At 38.8% G+C, this 26,497-nt stretch overlaps 1 protein-coding gene across 1 annotated transcript in view; it reads right to left on the bottom strand.

Annotated features, from left to right (window-relative positions):
* The window catches only part of PAK5 (p21 (RAC1) activated kinase 5), a 125,991-nt gene that overhangs the window by 35,438 nt on the left and 64,056 nt on the right, over positions 1-26,497 (bottom strand). The window contains exon 2 of the mRNA XM_081556235.1: positions 5,613-6,398. Coding sequence (XP_081412361.1) covers positions 5,613-6,398 — 786 coding nt within the window. The remainder of the gene's footprint in view (positions 1-5,612; positions 6,399-26,497) is intronic.

Here is a 26,497-nt window from a genome sequence, read left to right as displayed (position 1 = left end):
GGATGTCCCAGGCCAGCACCAAACACCTGAGCCAGCAGGCGCCTGTCCCTGGAGAGTGTTGGAATAAGCACAATCAAATGCATGGGCAAGAGCTCCAGCCAGCTTCCCTCCCTCTAACGCAGGCTTGTCTGCAGGGCAGGGTGGAAAACAGTCTCTTTCCACACTTTGGTAGTTCTGTAAGTCCTGTGTGGACTTGGTTTGACCTTATCTTCCTCTTAAGGATTCATCTGCTTAGCCCCAGTAGGAAAACCATTTAGAAGTAGAGAGATGGATGCCAGTATCTACATATTCGTAACAACCTTAATTCTTGTCACTCTAATGGGAAAATTAGGTAGGTAGATAACATTGCAGGATTTTTTTTTTGCTATGGGTTAACATATGTAATTTTTGTTTTGTTTTTGTTTTTAATTTAATTCAAAATGTAAAATTGGTCTCTCTCTCTCTCACATACACATACACACACACCCCCTCGTCATTTTTGCTCTATCTGGAAACCAAGTTTCATGCTTTCTCTCATTATTGTGAACATTACCCACCAGTTTCTAGACTTTTCTATGAGGCAAAGTCTAATTATCTGAGTCATGATCACCATTTCTTCTGTCAGCAGAAAATCCAGACGTGATTGGTAGATTTTCAAGAGTTTAGTTCTAAGGACACAAGCACCTAACTATTTTTAGAAAGATGTTATATTTTTAAGCAAGCATTTTAATTACTAACAGGCCTCCTACCTCCTATCCTCCCACAAGACCTGCTGGTGAATTTCTCATGGGTCTCCTATGAAACATAGAACAGCAGCTTGGAGTTCTGATTATAAGGGATGAAAACGACTTGGGAGGAATGTTCTATGCTTTTTTTCTGAGCCATAATAGTCTCTGCGTTGTTTCTGGGTTTGACAAAACCAGATGTCAGGGCAGCTCTGCTTTGCCTTATGTTTGGGAGTGTGCAAGAAGACGGCACAGTAAGGATGAGGCAGTTGATCCCCTCACTGCCGCCTCCTCTCTTCCTACCTTGATCCTTTGCTCCATCCTCTCTCTATTCCTCCACTTAACCAAAAGTTCTAGTGCCCACAGGGACCTCTCGTGGGTTTTACTGGCAAATGCAGTTGGACCCCTAAAATTACATATGCCAGTATAATGGGAAGAATGCAGAATTGGGAGAAACTCCAGGCCTGGATTCTTGTTCTTGTTTTGCAACCAGCTATGAAAACTTAAGTGTGCCATGTGACTTTCTGGACCTCAGTTTCCCCTTCTGTGAAATGAGTAGGCAGGGGATGTTGGTGGTAATATTAAATCTCATATGCCTCAAGGAATTAGGCTAATGGGAAAAATGAGTGAAGTGTGCTAGGCAGAGCCCATCTTTTCTAATGGGGCAGCCTTTACCTCCAAACAGTTGTGTTTCCAATGCTATGTGGAAATGTGGGCCCAGGGACAACAAATGGTTCCATTTTTCACAAGAGAAACCTGAGACTCAAAATCTGAGAACTCTAAGTGAAATATCTTGATTTTTCAGATGTTGAAAATGACTGCTGGATGTTAATGGGCCAAATACAGCTCCATGACTGAAAGGTTAAAGCCTCTGAACACCATTTTCTCAATGACAGTGACCTAAAACAGCTCTCAACACAAGCATTCAAATATACTGCACAGACAAAATCCTACTCAACCACGTATAGCCAAAACAATTCTGAGGAAAAAGAATACAACTGGAGGTATCATATTTTCTCATTGCAAACTATATTACAAAGTTATAGTAATAAAAGTAGGGTGGTTTTGGCATAAAATACACTTAGATCAGTGGAACGGAATACATAGCCCAGAAATAAACCCCACACATGTAGTCCATTATTGAAAAAGGAGCCAAGAATGTACGATGGAGAAAGGGTAGTCTCTTCAATAAATAATGCTGGGAAAACTGGACAGCCATGTGTAAAAGAATGAAACTGGACCCCTATCTTAAACCAATCATACAGAAAATTCAATTCAAATGGATTAAAGACTTGAAACCATAAAGTTTCCAGAAAGAAGCTCTTTGACATTATTCTTTGCAATGACTTTTTTAGACTTGACACTAAAAGCAAAGGCAACAAAAGTGAAAATAAATAAGTAGGACTAAATTAGATTAAAAAACTTCTGCTGAGCAAAGAAAGGGGCTTCCCTGATAGCTCAGTTGGTAAAGAATCTGCCTGCAATGCAGGATACCCTGGTTCGATGCCTGGGTTGGGAAGATCCCTGGAGAAGGGAAAGGCTACCCACTCTAGTATTCTGGCCTGGAGATTTCCATGGACAGCTGGAATTCTCTGTTCCATTGGTTTAAAATAGGGGTCCAGTTTCTTTGTATTCTGTAGTCTGTTATTCTGTTCCATTGGTTTAAGATAGGAGTCCAGTTTCATTCTTTTACACAGTGCTGTCCAGTTTTCCTAATGTTGTTTATTAAAGAGACTACCCTTTCCCCATTGCACATTCTTGGCTCCTTTTTCAATAATTGACTACACCTGTGGGGCTTATTTCTGGTTGTGTATTCTGTTCCACTGATCTAAGTGTGTTTTATGCCAAAACCATCCTATTTTGATTACTATAACTTTGTAATGTAGTTTGCAATGAGGAAATGTGATACCTTCAGTTGTACAGTGAAAAAAAAAACACCAATAAAATGAAAATGTAACTTACAGAACAGGAGAAAATATTTTCAAATCACATATTTGATAAGGAGTTAATATCAAGTATACTGGGAACTCATAGCAAGGAATTCAATAGCAAAAATACCATATTACCATATACCATAATTTCAAAATGGGCAAAGGACCTGAATAGACAGTTTTCTGAAGAAACGTGCAAAATGGCCAACAGGTATATAAAAAGGTGCTCAACATCACTAATCATCAGGAAAATGCAAATCAAAACCACAGTGAGATATGACCTCAACCTGTTAGGATAGCTATTATTAAATACGTGTGAGTGCTAAGTCGTTTCAGTAGTGTTCAACTCTTTGTGACCCTACGGACTGTAGCCCACCAGGCTCCTCTGTCCAAGGGATTCTCCAGGCAAGAATACTGGAGTGGGTTGCTATTTCCTTTTCCAGGAGATCTTCCTGACCCAGGGATTGAACCTGCCTCTCTTCATGTTGCCTGCAGGAGAGTTTTTGGCCACTGGTGCCACCAATGAGGATGTGGAGAAAGGAGAACCCTTGTGTACTCTTGGTGGGCATGTGCACTGGTGCAGTCACAATGGAGACAGTGAGAAAGTGTCTCAAGAAATTAAAAGTGGAACTACTACACGATATAGCAATCCTGCTTCCAGGTATATATCCAGAGGAAACAAAATCATTATCTGGAAAAGATATCTGTACTCCCATGCCCATTGCTACATTATTAGCATAGACAAGGTATGCAAACAATCTACGTATCCATCAACAATTGAATGGATCAAGAAAATGTGAATTAAAGAAATGTATATATAAAGGAATATTCTTCAGCCTTATAAGAGAAGGAAATCTTGAACCTTGTCATCTGCAATAACATGGAAGAAACTGCAGGGTATTATGCTAAGTGAAACAAGCCATACAGAGAATGACAACTGCTGTAAATGATATTATTTATATGTGGGATTTTAGGAAACAAAGAAAGAAGTCAAACTCATGGAAACAGAGAACAGAAAAGCAGTTGCCAGGATCTAGCAGGTAGAGAAAAGGAAGTTGGTTAAAGGATACAAACTTTCAGCTATAAGGTGTGAGGATGAATTGTATCACATGGTGATTGTAGTTGATAGTACTATATTGTAGAATTGAAATCTGCTAAAAGAGTAGAACCTAAACGTTCTCATATATAAACAAAAAGGTAAATATGTGAGGTGATTAATGTCTTAACTCAGTGAGGGAAATCCCTTCACAATGTATATGTAGATCAGATCATCACCTTGTACACTTCAAATATAAACTTGGTCAAGCTGAAAAAAATCACATTATTTATTCCTAAAGTAAGCACTGATGTTCACAAACTAGAGAATGTAACTGGATTCAGCTATAGAATGTGTTAATTTGCTTAGTTCATTCTACAACTATGATGCTCTACAACCTTGGGTTGGGTGATGTGCACAGGAAATTACATAAATGATCTCATGCATCATGATACATGCATATGGCTTCCTAGAGCTTTTGTCTGTTGGTTAGTTAGAGAGACCTCTTTCCAACCACTGCCCTGGTGAGAACATAGGAAAAGGCAGTCATGATACCTTCATCATGGGAGTTCAAATAAATAACACAGTGAGATGGAAAGCACTCTCAGTATTTACATTTTAATTGGCAGTATGGATTTCAGGTCTTTGTTTCCCTAGGATTTATTTTTAAGTTTATATGTTGGGAACTAAAGTGATAGTTATTTTGCTTTTTCTAAAGTATGGCTTAAGTCACTCTCAGCATGTCCCTAAAAGACTTCAACATCTTGGATTATGTTTATGAGAAATAATAAACAAAAAAAATATTGGGTATTGATAATCAATCAGATGATGCAGGCAGACCTGCCCTCCAAGATTTGCTGTGCAGCTCACTAAGCTGTTGAAGAGACAGTATTGGGTTGTAAACGTCCATGATCATGCTTCTAGAAGCCAACTCTCCCTCAACTGGTCTGAGACCTCTGTAATCTAGAGCTCACAGCCAAATGGCCCATCTTCACTTAGCTGTAGCAGGGAGGTAACAAAAACATTTCTAAGTTAACTATGGGAAAATAAACTGCTGGCACACTTTCCAAGGTGTTTTGCAAAGCCAGTAACTCCTCCAATAGTGGTTCCCAAACTTTGGGATATCATGGCCCAGCCACATTTCAAAGCAAATTTGCAACAGTTAACACTAAGAAAAAAATATTAAAACAGAAACTACAATAAGACAAAACAAAATAAAAAGCACACCAAGGAAGGCCTGCTGCTGCTGCTGCTAAGTCGCTTCAGTCGTGTCCGACTCTGTGCGACCCCATAGACAGCAGCCCACCAGGCTTCTCTGTTCCATGGGATTTTCCAGGCAAGAGTACTGGAGTGGGGTGCCATAAGGAAGGCCTAGCAACCAGATTCCATCTATCTTCCTAAAGTTGCACACACACACACACACAAAGGACATGTCAATGCTAAACTAGTAGAAAGAACATACTCTCAAAATACCGACAATCCCTTGAATTGAGTACAATTAACTTTATTAAAAACTTACCACATCATCCTGACTTTTTCCCCCTTGTTGGCAGTTCTGGGTAACCTCTACCAGAGTGGAGGAACTATGGTATTACTCCCTCTAACAATCTATAACTCTATACTCCTTAACACAAGACATAGTGCCATATAAGCACATAACATTTATCACTAATATATCAGAATATCTTTTGAAAAAAATTTTCTTTTGCCTTTTAACCCAGAAAGCCTGTAGGAACTCCCTAGAGGATTTGATTTTAATGAATTAATGTGCCTTGCCCTAAATTCTCTGCCCTGGGGGCTTGTGGATGGAAACCAGGTAGAATTTTGATACAGATTGTCACTTACAGACTAACCAGCACTCTAGACTCCAAATAACAGGGTTGTGGGAGCACATCTTGTGCAGGTCCTGCATGCTGGAGGGAGGGAGGCCGAGAAAGTTACCTTTGGAACGCATACTGTGGGCTCAGACAGGCGCGGGTACGTGTAGGAGCTGTAGGAATGTCCTTGGGGGTGGGTTTTAAATGCACTTTCTCCGAAGGGCATCATGGGCTCCTGGAGCCCGGAGCCTGATCGGGACCTCTGCCGCATGGTAGGCTGAGGGCTCGTCTGACACAGGTACGATGACTTTGGCCTCCTGTCATAGTCATCGAGGCTTGGTCCCCATTCACTTTCGCTGTACGCCAGGCTCTCCTTTGAGCACCCACTGGTCCCTGCGGTTCTAGAAGATGTGAATTGGAACGGGTAATCCAGAGGGGAGCTGCCCGAGACTCTCTGGAAGCCCCACTTGAGGTCACTGTACTCGCTGGGTTTGCACAGTGAGTCCAAGCGTGCATGATAATCTACAGGAAACCGGGCTCTGTCGGACTGCAAAGGCTGCATCTCAGGATAATAGGCCTCTCCGTGTTGCATCTTCAGCACGTGCCCATTTTGCCTGGCAGAGTGGCTGCCTTTATAAAACGGGTCCAGATCATCTCCATAGAGACTCTTTTCTCTGTACTTTTCAGACCCATAGTCCGCAGTGGTGTCAGATTCACTAGAATACTGCGAGAAGGTGAGAAAGCCGTTTTCTTCCCGATGGCCTGGACCACGGCTGGAGGCTCCCTGGTCTGGGGTGGGTGGGCTTTCCTTCCTCAGGGAGTTGGAGCGGGTCACGGAGATGTTGTCAAAATCCTCCAGCAGGCCGTTGATGGAGGTCTCCTTGCAGGGTTTGTTTCCTCTAACGATTGTCTGGGAATAATAAAGGGAACACTGTTTAAAGAAAACATTTCACACTTTCAAACTGATGGAATAATCCTCTCCTCATTTTGTCCAGTTTAAACCACAGAGGAAAATAGGCCCCAGGAAAATTTCATTAAAAAAGATAAAGAAAAAAAGCCTGTTGGTTGTTTGATTTCTCGACTGGTGAAATAAATCAAACATTAAACAATAGTCTCAAATTGCAAATTCTTCCTTACCTGTCTCAATAGAGATATCAAATATCAAAAAACCATTTACAAGGCTATATATAGGGTATCATTGTCTTATGTGCCAGTTCATTGCTTCTTCACTAAACCCTAGCTATCTAACAATAAGCTGATGATTATAATTTTAAGTTCATAACTCTTTGCTTATAAAAGATATACTTACTATCTTTTTACATTCATTATTCAGATTACTTCCAAAATTAAAACCATTGTTACTTAAATAGTAACATACTCAGAGGTGCACATTTTTTTACCTTTTTATGAAAGACACATAATAATTGAAGCTATCAGATTTCATAGAAGAGGAAACTTTCTAAGCTGTAAATAGGGAATGGCACGAAGATTACTTGTATGATTTAATTTGTGATCAAGTGTGATGTAACTGTAACGGTTTCTTGACCGCATGTGTATCATCAGTATCATCATTGCCAAATTTTGGATGGCTTGGTAATGATGTGGTTGTACCTGAACCTCAGTGACAAACTGCCAAGCCCAAATGTTCCCTTTAATGAACCTAATATCACCAGAATGAATACCAGGAGCAGAAAGAAATCAGAAACTACTTACAAAGCTAGTCAGCTGCACCTTGACAATGACAAGGTTTGCAGTAAAATATGCTGAAGGTGGATAAAAGAACAAAGAACAAAGTGTGACTTCAGACTTACAGGAATGCAAGAGAAAAATACCTTGGAGGAAGTAGCAAGGAGTTCAAAGCCATCTCAGTTAGTACAAGAGATTTCAAACTGGAAGAAAAGTCAAAGTCATCCTAGACCTGTGTTTTATAGATCAGTGCTTCTCCAACTACCACGGTGAAAGACAAGGTTTTTTTTTCCCCTTCAGTCAGTCTTGAACTAAAACCTTGGTCTTCACCCTTTCTTTTAAATAAATGTTTAAGTCTGGAATACTTTCAGACTAACTGAGGAGCTACAGAAAGAGGTCTCATATATGTCTCACCTAGTCCCAATGTTTTTTATTGATCACATTTTTTTAAATTTGAACTTTTTATTTTATATTGGAGTATAGCTGATTAACAATGTTGTGATGGTTTCAGGTGCATAGCAAAGTGACCCAGCCATACATACAGATGTATCCATTCTCCACTGGAACTTCAGGGAAGTCTAGTGCCATTGCTAACATCTTGCATTACTATTAACATAAACTTTACCATAGTTTATGTAGATTTCATTAGTTTTTGTTCTTAGTGTTTCAGAGTCCTATCCAGTCTACCTCATAACCTTTATTTGTCATGTCTCCTTAGACATGATATAATTCTCAGACTTTCCTTGATGACTTTGGCAATTTTAACGAATACTGGTCATTTATTGTGCAGAATGCCCCTCAACTGGGTGTATCTGTATTTTTCTAATGTTTAAACTGGGGTTATTGGTTTATGGAAGGAAGATCACAGAGTAATATACCAATTTCATTACATCATACATACCATAAGCATGGCTATCACTGATGATATTGACCTTGATCACCTGGCCATGGTAACAGATGCCCAGTTTTCACACTGTAAAGTTTTGCTTCCCTCCTTCTCCCCCCCCACCCACTGCACTCTTTGGAAGCAAGTCACTAAGCGCAGCCCATACTCAAGGGGCATCCAGTCAAGATCTACCTTCCTGATGGAGTGTATCTTCATAAAGTACTTGGATTCTTTTGCACAGAAGACTTGCCTACTTTCCCTATTTATTTATTTTGATTTTTATATCATTTGTTTGAATCAGTAGGGATAGAATCATGAATATTTACTTGTTTAATACTTTGATAGAAAGTGAAGAGGAACCAAAGAGTTTTTTGATGAGGGTGAAAGAGGAGAGTATAAAATCTGGCTTAAAACTCAACGTTCAAAAAACTAAGATATGGCATCTGGTTCCATCACTTCATGGCAAATAGATGGGGAAAAAGTGGAAACAGTGACAACTTTTATTTTCTTGGGCTCCAAAATCACTGTGGATGGTGACTGTAGCCATGAAATTAAAAGATGCTTGCTCCTTGGAAGGAAAGCTATGACAAACCTAGACAGTGTATTAAAAACCAGAGACGTCATTTTGCCAACAAATGTTTGTATATAGTCAGAGCTATACTTTTTTCAGTAGTCATATACCAAATGTGAGATTTGGACCATAAGAAAGGCTGAGCACCAAAGAATTGATGCTTTTGAACTGTGGTGCTGCAGAAGACTCTTGAGAGTCCCTTGGACTGCAAGGAGATCAAACCAGTCCATCTTAAAGGAAATCAACCTTGAATACTTATTGGAAAGGCTATTGTTGAAGCTGAAGCTCTGATACTTTGGCCACTTGATGCGAAGAGCCAACTCATTGAATAAGACCCTGATGCTGGGAAAGACTGATGGCAAAAGGAGAAGGGGGCAGCAGAGGATGAGATGGTTTAATAACATCACTGATTCAATGGACATGAATTTGAACAAACTCTGAGATAGTGAAGGACAGAGAAGCCTGGCATGCTGCAGTCCATGGGGTCTCAAAGAGTTGGACACAACTTAGCAACTGAACAATACTTTGGGTTATAATTCAATATGTCATGCTGCTGCTAAGTCGCGTCAGTCGTGTCTGACTCTGTGCGACCCCATAGATGGCAGCCCACGAGGCTCCTCCATCCCTGCGATTCTCCAGGCAAGAATACTGGAGTGGGTTGCCATTTCCTTCTCCAATGCATGAAAGTGAAAAGTGAAAGTGAAGTCGCTCAGTCGTGTCCGACTCCTAGCGACCCCATGGACTGCAGCCTACTAGGCTCCTCCGTCCACGGGATTTTCCAGGCAAGAGTATTGTACACTTAATAGACTATAGCATAAACATTATTTTTATATGCACTGGGAAATCAACAAATGTGTAGGTGTTGGTTTACTCCAGTACTTGCTTTATCATCGTGGTCTAGAGATGAACTTGCAATATCTCTGAAGTTTACCTGTACTTTGTTGTTTTTTTGCTCAAATTGTTTCAGCTTTGCTTATTAAGAGTTCTCTGAGACTGGCTGCTGTGTCCCTATGACAAGACCCAATTCTTTTATTTTTTGATCATCTGCTTACTTTCTGGCACTCTGATAGTGACAGAAAGTACCTTAAATACTCTAAGCTTACCTTGTATTTTCTCTGTCCCTGCCCTAAAATCAGCCATTCCTCCAAGGTGCCCTGGCCCCTTTTAATGCAGGATGATATTAGAAACCAACGCCTGGCTGCTGGATGTGGACAGTGCTACGGGGATGTCTCTGCCTCCAAGCCCTTCAGTGAATAGAGCCATGAAACAATGACATGTGAAGTTACTCGTGCACACACGTATGTCTATAATTCTACCCATTCATCTCTATCTACATTAAACTTAAGACAAATTCAGATGGATGTCTCTGAATCTAATCTAGTACCATGTGATTCATTCTAGTTTTCCCCCTTACTAGATACTTCCCTGATGCCCTTGGAAATGTAGAGGGTGATGGAGGATGTGAGGGATTAAAAAGCAGTTTTAATCAATGCAATGGGATGACCCAGAGGGATGGGATGGGGAGGGAGGTGGGTGGGGGGTCCAGGAGGGGGAACACATGTAAACCCATGGCTGATTCATGTCAATGTATGGCAAAAACTATTACAATATTGTAAAGTAATTAGCCCCCAACTAAAATAAATAAATTTATAAAAAAAAATAATAATATGCCTTTATGATATCTAATTCAGAAAATGTTAATTCTCATGATGTGCACTATCTTGAAAAAAAAAAAAAGCAGTTTTAAAACACACTGATACTCTCATTAAACAGATCGCCTTTGGGTGGACACAAATGTGCAAATAGAAAATGAATTTAGAATGTTTAAATACGACTCATCAGTGAAGGTAAGTTAAAAAGTGAAGGTTATAGAGTAAAGGAAAGATCAGAGAAAAACAAACTAAAAATCTTGGAAAGTTTTCAGGAAGAGGAGAATTTATAAGTTAGGTCTAGGAGAGAGCAACACGTGTAATCTCTCACTTACTGAGTGACTGAGGCCAGAGATGACCAGAATGGGTTACAACGCTGCCCCATTTAAAGCATTGGGATACAGTATAACCACAGAAGAAACGTTCCCCACTCAAATTTGCAACACAATCACCTGCCTTTGGAATTTATATCCAGAAAACAAGTTGGTTCATCCTTAGCAAATTAATAAATGACTATATTGAGGGCTGGACTTGGAAATTCTCTACCAGGACACAGACATTTAGAAGAATAAAAAGAAGAAGGAAAAAAGCTTTCTCTGTATGATGTGACTCCTTTAAGATCAGAACATTATTGAACACTTCCTTTGAAATTGCTGGGTCCTCAAATCTCCCTATTTACCCACCAATACCCTTACAAGTTCATTAATGATTTGAGTGGACAGACTTGAAATTTACTCCAGTTCTAGAGAATATGGAAAGAAAAGAAAGTACTTGACAAAAAGAGGCATCTATCTTATCCATCCATCCAGCCAGACATCCATCCACCTATCCACCCATCCTTCCATCTATCTGGAGAGTGATATCTATACATAAGTATAATAGTTATCTGTAATATCTCTATCTATACTATCTGTAAGGATTTTTTTTAAGTGACTAAGCAATAACATAATTTGGGATAGATTTTTCTCTCATTAATTGTGCTATAAATATCTTATAGTTGAAAAAGTAAAAACCAAACAATCATAAACAACTATTCCACAGTTTTTTTATTGCTCAGTATGTGTGGATTAGATTTCTGTGGCGATTAGATGGTCACTGTTTCAGCATACAAATTAATCTACGACCTTAGAATTGGAAAGTTCACTGTTTCTGTGCATTTGTCATTGAATAGCCAAAGTATGTTCAGTTTACATGCAAAATTACAGCGTAAATCCAATAAACAGAATTCTATGCATTTGTTAATATGGAAGAAGAAATATTAATATTGCTATGAGCTAAATGCTATTCAAAAGAAAAAAAAAGACCATTCACTGAGTAAGAAATATTTTTTAAAAACCAAGTAGCATGTATTTATTATCCCTGTTTTGAATCTTAGGCTCACAGCACTTATCAGCCCTGTGATATTGGGCAAGTTACTTTACCTTATAACCTTTTAAGTCACAGTTTCTTAATTCATAAAATGGCAAGAATAAATCCTTGCCTCATAGGGTTAATGTGATGATTTAATGAAATAACATGTGTGGAGCAGTTGGCATGATTTCTGGCATACAGTAAGTACTAATAAAGTTAGTCATATCACTATTTCATGGGTAGAATTTACTTTTAAATTATGTTGATAATAATTTAGGAAAAAAAGAAGCTGCAAACAACATATAGAAGAAATAAATCTCAGCTTTGTATACCTGGATAAAAAGGATAATTGATGTAATAGACTTTAAAAAACTATTAATCATGAATGTCTTGAATTTAAACAATTGAACCTCAAATTAATACCAATTGTTATATATAGACTAAATGGCTACTTCTGATTAGATCTAAAAATGGAATCCTTTCAAGTCAAGATTAGCACTTGTCTCTTTTTAAAAAATGTAATGACTAGTTGCAAAAATTAATAAAACTAGGCTTTCAATACTTAACTGGGAGCTTAAGGGTGGTTTGTATTTCAGACCAGTGCTTCTCAAACTTTAAGGTGCACTCAAATCACCAAAACCCCTGCTAAAGGAAGATTATGACTTAGTAGGTCTGAGCTTTCAGGGGCTGCTGCTGCTGCTAGTCAGTTGTTCACCCTGTGTACTTGTAATAGAGAAGAACGAATCTGACTCCTGTTGGTCTTTTACTTTAAGCCTCTGTGCTCTGTTGCCTGTGCTTAGCCATGCTGGCTCTGCACCTTCTGTAAAAGAATGTTGCCTGTAGCCAGAAATATACAGGATAATCCATTCTGGAGGCTCTGATCTTTAAAAGTATAACACTCTTCTATTTATATAGAGATAAAAAAGTTACAGAACAGAGAATAACATTTGTCTTATTGGAGGCTTATAGGAATATCATGACCTGACCTACCTGGATAGCTGGAAGAACAAAGGATTCTGATACCAAGAAGTTTGCAACAATCAACCACACCCCCTCCCTTTTCAATATAAAAGAAGCCTGAATTCTAATTGGGTAGAATGTTGCTTTGGGACACTAGTTTATCATCTTCTCTGCTTGGTGGCTTTCTGAATAAAGTCATTATTCCTCTTCCAAACAACTGGTCTCCTGATTTATTGGCCTGTTGTGTGGTAAGCAGAAATGAGTTTGGACTTGGTGACATACTCATGGCGTTATGTATTTTCCAGGTTCTCCTATAATCAGGGTTACTTTTATAAAAATAAAAGTTAGACTGAGATATGCCTTTCAGTATAATAGGATTCAGCAATATATATATACACACTATTAAATATATAATGCATATTTTATTATTATATATAGCATAGTGTTAAATATATCATATATATTAGTACATAAATAATGTTAACTATGTACATATTGTGTACATTTTTCAATGTTATGGTTGGTTATTGCTATAGTTGGTCAATATTTCTGCCTTTCCTATGAAGTGAAATATTTATGTTTAACTGAAACAAAGACTTTAATAGATCTCAGCATTTTAGAACATATTCAATAGCATCATTATCTTACAACAAAGTTCCAAGCCTTGGAGTTATTGATACATAAAAGCTGAGTACCACAGAAATGAAGGTGTGGTTGCAAACATTTGGGAAGAAGAAAATTTCATCTATAGTGAAAACAAACAAAACTCCAAGAACTGAAAGCACAGTCTACCTGAGGCATTTTCTTGGATCTCCTTTATAGCATTTGAAAATGTTTACTGATGGTATACACGAATCCCTCTTAATTTTCTTTCCTTCAGTGAAAACTATTAAATCAGTGTTAACAAGAAGGGGCTAACAAAATGTCAACATTAAAAATAAATTGCTGACTCGTCCCCAATTTTTTTTTTTTTAAAGAAAGGTATAATAACCTTATTTAATCAGAAAAAAAACATTTAACCTGAGGCAATCTTTGTTTCCATGACATGGGTTTCACTTTAAAGGACTCCAAATTGGCAAAGGGATGATAATGAAATCCAAGCATGCAGAATTTCACAACATAGTTTAACCAGGCTTCAAATGATAAGAACTATTATTTATTACTTTCAGCATCTGATGTTTATGAAAGCAAGATTGTGCAGTTTTGCAGAGATCAATAATACAATAACTGCAAGAGTACCAGTAAATCTCACGCTGCAGAACAGTCAGGCACTAAAAATCAATGCAACCCAATCTACTTGAGTTTGACGCCATGGTTCTGATTGTCTCTCCTCTGTGACTGGACCAGCTCGCAGTCAGCTCTGGCTCCCAGTGACAGGGGCCATATTTCATGGTCCTCCTTTCTGAAGCTGCTGGCCGGTGATAAGCTATAATGGATCTCTCCCTAATAACAGCTGTCTCCTCTTGATCCCGGGAAGAGATGAAAAAGTGCCTCTGCTCTCACAAACTGTATTAACCCTGACAATAATAAAGTGTGTAATTAACAGCTTTGCCCTAATAAGACCTCACATTTCTTTTTTGAAACAATGACTTCTATCCTCCTCAAGAATGTGTTTCGTTTTGTCTTTCTGGTGAACACTTCTCAGGAGGTCAATAAGCTAGGCAGTCCCCTGAGTCAAGAATAAGCCAGAATCTCTTAGAAAATAACTGACTTTCAAACAATCCATCTAAATGCGTACTCTCTTTGCAGAGAACCAATTCCCTTGTTTTCACTAAGGAATATGGCTAGAAACAGCTGGGTACATAATCACAACAAACAAATAGATCTGATATACTTTCATCCTTATGGGAAGAAATGTTGGCTTTTTTTTTTTTAACATCAAAAGAACTCAGATCCTCTAACTTCTTTCAGTTTTCTGCACATACTTTCTTTGTAACCACAGAGAGTGAGGCTAATTAGGTTAGTCAGTCAAGAATCACATACTCCTGCAAAATATGAGAATTAGGGCAGGGTTATCTCAGAGTGGAGGAGGTGATGAGGGTTTCTAACCATTAAAGTCATTTTAAATAAATTTTGCAATAGTCTTAATCATGCAAAATCCAAATAAACAAATTCCTTTACTAAAAATACTATGTTCAACAGAAAATATAAAAAGTGTATTAACAGAATGCATCTAAGGAAAGTTCTGTGAATTTTGTAGAGATCAAGATTTTGTCATTAGAGTAACTGGATTTTCTCTGTCTTTGAAAGCACAGTAAATCTGATACATTTAGTCATCAGTTCATACAAGGATAACCCCCAGTGGTGTCTTCCTATTTATTGTTAACTTGGCAAAGCAAATGTATAGTTTATAGCCCTAGTTCTTGCTGCTTGAAACATGCAAGGCAGCCAGACTGAAGTTAACTGAAGTCAGTTTGCCCAGAGTTAATAGTTAGAAGGGTTTTATGTTTGTATTTAAGTCAGTTTGAGACTATGAGTACCATAGTTGAGAACTTAACTGCTATTTGCTAGCCAATTTTTGGTTTTAGTGTCTAGGTAGCAGTTTAGTTTATGGAAGTATCTCTGCTCATTAATTTATGCATTGAATTAAACCAAAAATCATTTCTAGGTGCAGGGAGCACTCAGAGATGAATGAGACAGTATTCCACAATCTATTTCTTGAGCAAGAGATGCGAGAATTGAGTATTATTTTCTTTAAGCTCTCCATGTGCTATATTCTCATCTTAGCCTAGTGTCCTGAAAGGCAGAGCTGAGACAATGACCAGCATGTGAGCACTTTATTTTGGAAAGTGAGGTCAAGGAATAGTGTGGCGAGTAAACAGGGAAAGGGGTAAGACATGCTTTCAAGCTAATTGTTTGTGGACAGTTAGGGCTCAATTCTCAGCAGTAAAAAAACCACCAGGTTCAAAAGCAGAGGTAAGTGGTTCAACCGAGGTGTCAGTAGTATGCCTTAGCAATGGCCGGAGGAAGAAAGGCTGGCCTAAAAGCTGTGAGATGGGACACAGAGGTGTTCAGTACCCTTTTTTTAAGTAAAATATTTCACAATAAAAATTAAAAAATTCCCTGGCACTTCAGTGGTTAAGATTCCACATTGCCACTGAAGGACACACAGGTTTGATCCCTGGTAGGCGAACTAAGATTCTGCATGCCATGTGGCACAGCCAAAGAAAATTAAAAAAATTTGAAAGTAAAAGTTTGAAAATAAATTTCAAATGAAGGCGGAGTCCCCTTCTCACAAACCAATGAGGTTGGATATTGGTATTCTTGATTAATGTGCTATTAACAGACATGCTAGGTAACCACCAAAGATATGTGCTCCCTTTCTGCAGGGTAACCTTACTATTGCAAGGCTGCCCCCAGCCAGGGGCCACATTTCCCAGCACCTTTTGCACCTAAATGGACCATCAGACCAACGGTCACCCATGGAACATGAGCAGGTTTTGATGTGTGTCTGTCCAAGCCATATTTACAAATAAATATATTTTCTTCTCTGTCAGGTGGACAGAGAAGATCTAACAGGATACTCTCAGAAGTTGCCAGGAGATGCCAGAGCCACATGATGGAAACTACAATGCCCAGTGACCACGTGCATTGTCAGGCTCAGTTCAGTTCAGTTGCTCGGTCGTATCCAACTCTTTGCGACCACATGGACTGCAGCATGCCAGGCTTCCCTGTACATCTCCACCTCCGGGGGCCTTCTTAAACTCATGTCCAAAGAGTTGGTGATGCCGTTTAACCATCTTATCCTCTGTCATCCCCTTCTCCTCCTGCATTCAATCTTTCCCAGCATCAGGGTCTTTTCCAATGAGTCAGTTCTTCACATCAGGTGGCCAAAGTATTGGAGTTTCAGCTTCAGCATCAGTCCTTCCAATGAACACTCAGGACTGATCTCCTTTAGGATGGACTGGTTGGATCTCCTTGGAGTCCAAGGGACTCTCAAGAGTCTTCTCCAGCACCACAGTTCAAAAGCATCAATTCTTCGGTGCTCAGCTGTCTTTATAGTCCAACTCTCACATCCATACATGACTACTGGAAAAACCATAGCTTTGACTACTCGGACCTTTGTTGGTAAAGTAATGTCTCTGCTTTTTAATATTCTGTCTAGGTTGGTCATAGCTTTTCTTCCAAGGAGCAAGTGTCTTTTAATTTCATGGCTGCAGTCACCATTTGCAGTGATTTTGGAGCCCAAGAAAATAAAGTCTGTCACTTGTTCCATTCTTTCCCCATCTATTTGGTATGAAGTGATGGGACCTGATGCCATGACCTTAGTTTTCTGAAAGTTGAGTTTTAAGCCAACTTTTTCATTCTCCTCTTTCACTTTCATCAAGAGCCTGCAAAACTATTAACTTGCAGACTCTAATTCAGCAGGTCTTATATAGGGCACAAAATCCTGACTTTCGAACAAGCTCTTGAGTAAGGCTGATGGTCTGAAAGACAATTTTAAGTTTCAAAGTCCTAAAGAACAGATCAAGTTCCTTAGATGACTGAGCTGAGGTCTGTATATTCTAAGAAAATGAGATCACTACTGTGTCCTAGAGAGAGCGTGGGAGATGAGTTCAGCAACCTGGGTTCTCATCCAAATTCTGCCATGGGCAATTATGAAGCCTTTGTCAAGCTACTTTACTTTGCTGGGTCTACCACTCCTTTTGTGTTGAGATTTGCCTGGCTCCCTTCCAGCTCAAAAATTCTGTTGCTTTGAAGACTCATTCCATATTCCAGCTGCTCTCAGGAGTTACAGCTCCTACAAAGCACCAAGTTCGCAAAGGAACTGTCTTGATTGAAAAATAATCTGACAGATGCTTAATGCCTGGAAGAGAAAATTATGTGTGCTAACAGTAGAATGTGTATACTTTCCTACACTTTTAAATTCCTAGAATAGGCACTAACCCTCTATTTTAAACAACTCCTAGGTTAGGTACATGAGCCCCAAACTATTTGATGTCCGGACATGTTCTGTATCAACAATGTCAGATTGTGGTAGGTTGATGCAAAATGATGCTAATTCTTCTCTCCTGGCTGTATCCAGGTCCTTTTCAATGTGAATCTGCAGTTCCTCCCATCAGAAGATAGCATCTGTTTCTCTTCCTCTTTGGCCACATGACTTGCTCTGGCCAAAAGAGTGCAGATAAAGTGATGTTATGCCTATCCAAGCCTACATGTCTAGAGGCTGTGCAGCTTTGGACCCTGTCCACCTGCCATGAGAAGAAGCCTGAGATAGCCTTGGGAATGAGACTTATGGAGCAAAGACGGGTGATCCCAGCTGAGTACATCCTAGGCCAGCCAGCCTACAGCCGTCTCAACTGCATGAGTAAATCCAGATGAGACCGGAAGATCTGCCAGCTGAGCACAGCTCAAATTGCCAACTTGCAGAATTGTGAGGAACAACAAATGCTTGCTGTTCTCAGCTCTTAAAAAAACTCATAAAATATAAAATTTAACCACGTTTAAGTGTATAATTCAGTGGTATTAGCTACATTCACGTTGTTATGCAACCATCACCACTATGCATTTCCAGAATTTTTTCATCATCCCAAACGGAAACTTTGCCCATTAAAAAATAACTCCCTGTCTGCCTCCCCCCAGTCTCTGGTTAACTTCAAATCTACTTTCTCTCTCCACAAATTCACCTGTTCTTTGTCTCTCATATAAGTGGAATCATACAATATTTGACTGTTTGTGCCTGGCTTATTTCACTTAGCATAATGATTTCAAGGCTCATGTTGTAGCATGTGTCAGAATTTCATTTTTGTAAGGCTGAATAATATCCTATTATACGTATATACCATTTTGCTTATCCATCCACCTAATGATGGATCACCTTTTGGCTTTCAAATAATGATATTATGAATATCAGTGTACAAATATCTGAGTTCCTACTCTGAATATCTTTGAAGGTATGTAACAATAAGAATCTCTAGTCTTTCCCATTCTATTGTTTTCCTCTATTTCTTTGCATTGATTGCTGAGGAAGGCTTTCTTATCTCTCCTTGCTATTCTTTGGAACTCTGCATTCAAATGGGTGTATCTTTCCTTTTCTCCTTTGCCTTTAGTTTCTCTTCTTTTCTCAGTTATTTGCAAGGCCTCCTCAGACAGCCATTTTGCCTTTTTGCAAAAGAAAATTTTCAAGAAAACTGGAGATACCAAGGGAATATTTCATGGAAAGATGAGCACAATAAAGGACAGAAATGGTATGGACCTAACGGAAGCAGAAGATATTAAGAAGAGGTGACAAGAATACACAGAAGAACTATACAAAAAAGATCTTCATGACCCAGATAACCATGATGGTGTGATAACTCACCTAGAGCCAGACATCTGGAATGTGAAGTCAAGTGGGCCTTAGGAAGCATCACTAAGGACAAAGCTAGTGGAGGTGATGGAATTCCGGTTGAGCTATTTCAAATCCTGAAAGATGATGCTATGAAAGTGCTGCACTCAATATGCCAGCAGATCAGAAAAACTCAGCAGCGGCTACAGGACTGGAAAAGGTCAGTTTTCATTCCAATCCCAAAGAAAGGCAATGCCAAAGAATGCTCAAACTACCGCACAATTGCACTCGTCTCACATGCTAACAAAGTAATGCTCAAAATTCTCCAAGTCAGGCTTCAATGGTATGTGAACTATGAACTTCCAGATGTTGAAGCTAGATTTAGAAAAGGCAGAGGAACCAGAGGTTAAATCGCCAACATCTGCTGGATCATTGAAAAAGCAAGAGAGTTCCAGAAAAACATCTACTTCTGCTTTATTGACTATGCCAAAGCCTTTGACTGTGTGGACCACAACAAACTGTGGAAAATTCTTAAAGAGATGGGAATACCACACCATCTGACCTGCCTCCTGAGAAATCTGTATGCAGGTCAAGAAGCAACAATTAGAACCAGACATGGAACAACAGACTAGTTCCAAATCAGGAAAGGAGTACGTCAAGGCTGTATATTGTCACCTTGCTTATTTAACTTATATACAGAGTACATTATGCAAAATTCTGGGCTGGATGAAGCACAAGCTAGAATCAAGATTTCTGGAAGAAATATCAATAACCTCAGATATGCAGATGACACCACCCTTATGGCAGAAAGTGAAGAAGAACTAAAGAGCCTCTTGATGAAAGTGAAAGAGGAAAGTGAAAAAGTTGGCTTAAAACTCAACATTCAGAAAACTAAGGTCATGGCATCTGGTCCCATCACTTCCTGGCAGATAGATGGGGAAACAATGGAAACAGTGTCAGACTTTATTTTTTTGGTCTCCAGAATCACTGCAGATGGTGACTGCAGTCATGAAATTAAAAGACACTTGCTCCTTGGAAGAAAAGCTATGACCAACCTAGACAGAATATTAAAAAGCAGAGACATTACTTTGCCAACAAAGGTCTGTCTAGTCAAGTCTATGGTTTTTCCAGTAGTCATGTATGGATGTGAGAGTTGGACTATAAAGAAAGCTGAGCGCCAGAGAATTGATGCTTTTGAACTGTGGTGCTGGAGAAGGCTCTTGAGAGTCCCTTGGACTCCAAGGAGATCCAACCAGTCCATCCTAAAGGAAATCAGTCCTGAATATTCATTGGAAGGACTGATGCTGAAGCTGAAACTCCAATACTTTGGCCAGCTGATGCGAAGAGCTGACTCATTGGAAAAGACCCTGATGCTGGGAAAAATTGAAGGCAGTAGAAGAAGGGGATGACAGAGGATGAAATGGTTGGATGGTATCACTGACTTGACGGACATGAGTTTGAGTAAGCTCCGGGAGGTGGCGATGGACAGGGAGGCCTGGCATACTGCAGTCAATGGGGTTGCAAGGAGTCAGACACGACTGAGTGACTGAACTGAACTGAACATTATGAACTGCTGTATCACAGTACTGTAAAGCAATTATCCTTCAATTAAAAACAAATTAAAAAAAAAGAATTGCTGTTTCACATGGTAAATCTAGTTTTAACTTTTGAGTAACCACCAAACTCTTTTTCAGAGCAGCTACATCATTTTACATTCTTACTAGCAATGTATGAGGGTTCCAATTTCTCCACATCCTGGCAACTTTTTGTATTATTTATTTTTAAAATTTTATAATAGTAATCCTAAAGAATCTGAAGTGGTGTCTCTTTGTGATTTTTTAAGATTTTTTTTACATGGACAGATTTTGAAGTCTTTATTGAACAATATGGTTTCTGTTTCTTTTTTTTTTTTAATGTCTTGGCCTTTTGCCTAGGAGGCATGTGGAAGCTTAGTTCCCTGACCAGGGATTAAACTTGCAGCCCATACACTGGAAGGCAAAGTCTTAACCACCGGACTGCCAGGAAATCCCTCACTGTGGTTTTGATTTGCATTTTCCCCAGTGATGACTAGTGAAGTTGAACATTTTTTCATGCACTCAGCTATTTGTATACCTTCTTTGGAGAATGTCTATTCAAGTCCTTTTGCCCATTTTCCCCCATTCTTTTTTAAAAATTAATTTTATTGGAGTATAGTTGTTTTGCAGTATTGTGTTAGTTTCTACTGTAAAGCGAAGTGAATCAGCTATATGTATGTACACAAATATATGTATGTATATAATTATCTGTGTATTTATATATATGCATCCTCTTTTTGGGATTTCCTTCCCATTTAGGTCACTGCAGAGCGCTAAGTAGAGTTTCCTGAAATATACAGTAGATTCTCATTATGTAACTATTTTATACATAGTATCAATAGTGTATATATGTCAATCCCAATATCCCAATTCATCCCACTCTCCCTTTCCCTTGGTGTCCATAAGTTTGCTCTCTACGTCTGTGTTTCTATTTGTTTTGCAAATAACACTTTCTGGATTCCACATATATATGTTAATATATGATATTTGTTTTTTTCTTTCTGACTTGTTTTAGTCTGCATGACAGGATAAAGAAGATGTGGTACATATAAAAAGGAACAAATCTGAGTCATTTGTAGAGACATGGATGGACCTTTGCCCATTTTTACGCTGTTTTGTTGTTGTTGATTTGGAGTTCTTTGTATATTCTGGATATTATTTCCTTAGTAGACAAATGCTTTTCAAATATTTTATCACATTTCTGGCTTGTGTTTTCACTCTCTTGATAGTGTCTTTTGACATACGAGGTTTTTATAAATCCAGTTTTTAATTTTTTTAATTTTTGGTACATGTGTTTTTTGTGTCATATCCAAGAAGTCACTGCCAAATACAAAGTCATAAAGCTTTCCTGTTATATTTTCTTCTAAGTGTTTTACAGTTTTAGCTCTTATGTTTATATCTTTGATTCATTTTGAATTAATTTCTATGTATGGTATAAGGTAAATCTCCAAGTTACTTCTTTTGCATGTGGATATCCAGGTTTCTCAGTACCATTTGCTAAAAAATTGTTCTTTCTCCATCCAAAGATCTTAACACCCTTATTAAAAATCACTTAACCAAAAATGAGAGGGTTTGTCTCTGGGTTCTATATTCTATTCCATTGGTTTATTTATTTTTTTTTTTAATTTTAGAACATTTTAATCATTCTCAAAAGAATCTCCACACCCCCTAGTTATAACGTCTTTTTTTTTTTAATAAATTTATTTATTTTAGTTGGGGGCTAATTACTTTACAATATTGTAGTGGTTTTTGCCATACATTGACATGAGTCAGCCATGGGTTTACATGTGTTCCCCAACATGAGCCCCCCTCCCACCTCCCTCCCCATCCCTAAGGGTCATCCCATTGCCCCAGCCCTGAGCATTTGTCTCATGCATCGAACCTGGAATGGTATTCTGTTTCACATATGATAATATACATGTTTCAATGCTATTCTCTCAGAACGTCCCACCCTCACCTTCTCCCTCAGAGTCCATAAGACTGATCTATGCATCTGTGTCTCTTATTCTGTCTCGCATACAGGGTTATCATTACCATCTTTCAAATTCCATATATATGCATTAGTACACTGTATTGGTGTTTTTCTTTCTGGCTTACTTCACTCTGTATAATGGGTTCCAGTTTCATCCATCTCAATAGAACTGATTCAAATGCATTCTTTTTATTTATTTATTTTTTGGGGGCATTCCATCACATTTAATAAAAATTAGAAGAAAATAATTAAGTAATAAAAATATAGGGATAGATGAAGCAACTTTTTCCAGAAAACCTATTACTTTCTTTTTTTATTATAAACTTTTGGCTTTATATAACATATCCTTTAGATCATTTTTTATACATAATGGTTTGTACCTCTTTTTTAAATTTGTTTATTCTTAATTGGAGGATAATTGCTTTATAATGTTGTGCTGGTTTCTGCCATACATCAACATGAATCAACCATAGGTATACATATGTCCCCTCCCTCTTGAACCTTCTTCCCACTTCCTACCCCATCCCACCCCTCTAGGTTGTCACACAGTACTGGTTTGAGCTCCCTGAGTCATACAGCAAATTCCCACTGGCTATAAAATTCCCTATTTTGCATATGGTAATGTATATGCTTCCATGCTACCCTCCCAGTTAATCCCACCCTCTCCTTCCCCCACCTTGTCCACAATTTTAACAAAAACTGCTCAGGTTACAAACACAGAATGTTTTTACATAATATTTTGAGGCATTCACAGGCTTCTATTGCAATCTCATTCAGGAATTAAGGCAAATCTGCTAATTATTACATTTTGTTTCATTTTCACACTGTACTTTCTGATACCACTTTTTGTGTTATTCTTGTAAAATAGAGTATTCAAATTAGATTTGACTTTATAAATTCTGACCTACTCTTTACTGTCTGCACAGAAAGAACACTAAGGAAACTGTCAGCTACAGATGGAACAACAGAGGCCAAGAGGAGTTAGGCATCCCAGGAAGCGTGGTGAGGAGGTGGCCGTAGGGCCTGGGTGCCTTCCCAGTTATGAATCTGCTTCTCCACTCACCTGCCTTTCATGTCTTTGTTCATATGATTTTTTTTTTAATTTATTTATTTTAGTTGGGGGCTAATTACTTTACAATATTGCAGTATTTTTTGCCATACATTGACATGAATCAGTCATGGGTTTACATGTGTTCCCCTTCCTGGACCCCCCACCCACCTCCCTCCCCATCCCACCCCTCTGGGTCATCCCATTGCCCCAGCCCTGAGCATTTGTCTCATGCTTCGAACCTGGAATGGTGTTCTGTTTCACATATGATAATATACATGTTTCAATGCTGTTCTCTCAGAACGTCTCACCCTCACCTTCTCCCTCAGAGTCCATAAAACTGATCTATGCATCTGTGTCTCTTATTCTGTCTCGCATATAGGGTTATCATTACCATCTTTCAAATTCCATATATATGCATTAGTACACTGTATTGGTGTTTTTCTTTCTGGCTTACTTCACTCTGTATAATGGGTTCCAGTTTCATCCATCTCAATAGAACTGATTCAAATGTATTCTTTTTAATGGCTGAGTAATATTCCATTGTGTATATGTACCACAGCTTCCTTATCCATTCGTCTGTTGATGGACATCTAGGTTGCTTCCATGTCCTGGCTATTAGAAACAGTGCTGCGATGAACACTGGGGTACACATGTCTCTTTCAATTCTGGTTTCCTCAGTGTGTATGCCCAGCAGTGGGATTGCTGGGTCGTATGGCAGTTCTATTCCCAGTTTTTTAAGGAATCTCCACACTGTTCTCCATAGTGGCTGTACTAGTTTGCATATGGATTGGAAGAATTAATATAGTGAAAATGAGTATACTACCCAAAGCAATCTATAGATTCAATGCAATCCCTATCAAGCTACCAATGGTATTTTTCACAGAACTAGAACAAACAATTTCACAATTTGTATGGAAATATAAAAAACCTCGAATAGCCAAAACAATCTTGAGAAAGAAGAATGGAACTGGAGGAATCAACCTGCCTGACTTCAGGCTCTACTACAAAGCCACAGTCATCAAGACAGTATGGTACTGGCACAAAGATAGAAATATAGATCAATGGAACAAAATAGAAAGCCCAGAAATAAATCCACACACCTATGGACACCTTATCTTCAACAAAGGAGGCAAGAATATACAATGGAGAAAAGACAATCTCTTTAACAAGTGGTGCTGGGAAAACTGGTCAACCACTTCTAAAGGAATGAAACTAGAACACTTTCTAACACCATACACAAAAATAAACTCAAAATGGATTAAAGATCTAGACGTAAGACCAGAAACTATAAAACTCCTAGAGGAAAACATAGGCAAAACACTCTCTGACATAAATAACAGCAGGATCCTCCATGACCCACCTCCCAGAATATTGGAAACATATTCCATTGGTTTAGATGTCTACGCTCATGCCGGGTCTATACTTTAGTTTTCATTATTGCCATTTTTATTGCTTTGTAAGTTTTGAAATAACTAAGTGTAAATTCCCCAAATTTGTTCAGTTATTTGGGCTGCCTTAAGATTCTATATGAGTTTCAGGATAGGTTTTTCTATTTCTGCAAAAAACACTAATGAGATTTAGATAGGGACTGTATTGATCTATAGATCACTTTGTATAGTATTGTCACCTTAACAATACGAAGTCTTCCAATCCGTTAACACAAGACATCTTTCCATTTATTTATGTCTTATTTAATTTCTTTCAGGAATATGTTGTAGCTTCAGCGTGTTTTAAGTTCTTTGGTTTTGGAGTGCTTTGTTACACAACCTTATTTGTGATAATAGATGACTACTGAGAAGGCTCCCAGCAAGGGATTAATCTTCCTCATTTGTCAAACAAGTTGTCAGGGAAACTGCTTATCCCCTGTCCTTGTTTTTCCATGATGGGTCTTCCACTGGAACAATACTTTTCTTCTCTTGCTTTTGCTAAGCTCTTGTCTACATGTGACAGGGAGCATGGCTTATCTAATTGAGGGTAAAGGAGAACGGTTAGGGAACATGCATGGCTCGAGGGCCCTTCTCTTTACTGTTCTGGACAATCTTCTGTCTGTATGGCATGGATATTCTTCTGCTTCCATGTGGTAAGGACCCAGAATGTCTTGTCTACTGGTCGGCAGTCCCAATCTGATCCCAAATGGACAGGTGATCAGTGTATGAGGCCTCATTAGTAAATGAGGCTTCACAATCATAAAGCTGATGTCTGGATCTCAATCTATCTTTCCCCCAGTCGAAGCGAAGAGGAAAAGTTAAAATTTTACATAACCTCCTTCTTCTGCCTCTTAACTCAGTTTGCTCCTTGCAAAGTCTAGATCACATAGGTCACATAGTCTCAGAAAGTGGGGACTTACAATACTAGGAACTGGAGATTATCTCACTCACCCTTGTCCTGCTCTTTGCAATTGCCCAGCCCCTGCAAACCTGCTTAATCACGCTTGTCCGTGTAAAGGTCAGATATTCCCCTCCCCATCTTGACCACTGTTTGCGTGCACGCAAAACCCCTTAGTTTAAACCAGCCTATTAGCAGCTAGTGTTGTCCACTACAGACTGTCTATAAAAACTCAGTAACCCCTTTGTTTGGGGCTCAGAGCTTGGAGTGTTAACTCCTCTGGGCCTGATGGTATAATGAACCTGAGTTCTCCAACTCTCCAAGTGTGGTGCTTGGTTTCTCGAGTACTGGTTTCTGCAACAGAAGCATAAGGGAGAGTCTGCAAAGAAGTTCACATTTCCCTAACCTCATGCACAACTGTAATATTTGAATCAGTTCTGGAAATAAGAAGAGGTCAGGCAGGAGAATTCAAGAATTGAAGGAGTGACATGCTGCTGTTTGGATGGTGGAGAAGAGATCAGGAGAGAAAAACAGTTTAAAGGGAAAGGGCAGATTCTGCTACTAGCAAGGTCCCTTCATTAATCGCTCACTATGTGCTATCCTCCACCTACTGCTTTTATCTTCTCAGCGGCTCTAGGTAGCAAGCACTTGCCTTACAAATGACAGAAGAGAAATTATCAAGGTTTTCAGCTTGTTAATGGTGGTAATAGATGAAAT

The sequence above is a fragment of the Giraffa tippelskirchi genome, chromosome 13, assembly GCF_054371585.1.
Source record: "Giraffa tippelskirchi isolate mGirTip1 chromosome 13, T2T-mGirTip1v1.2.pri, whole genome shotgun sequence".
In the NCBI taxonomy this organism is placed as follows: Eukaryota; Metazoa; Chordata; class Mammalia; order Artiodactyla; family Giraffidae; genus Giraffa; species Giraffa tippelskirchi.
Note: the sequence above shows the minus strand (reverse complement) of the source record. Positions and strands in the feature narration are given on the sequence as shown.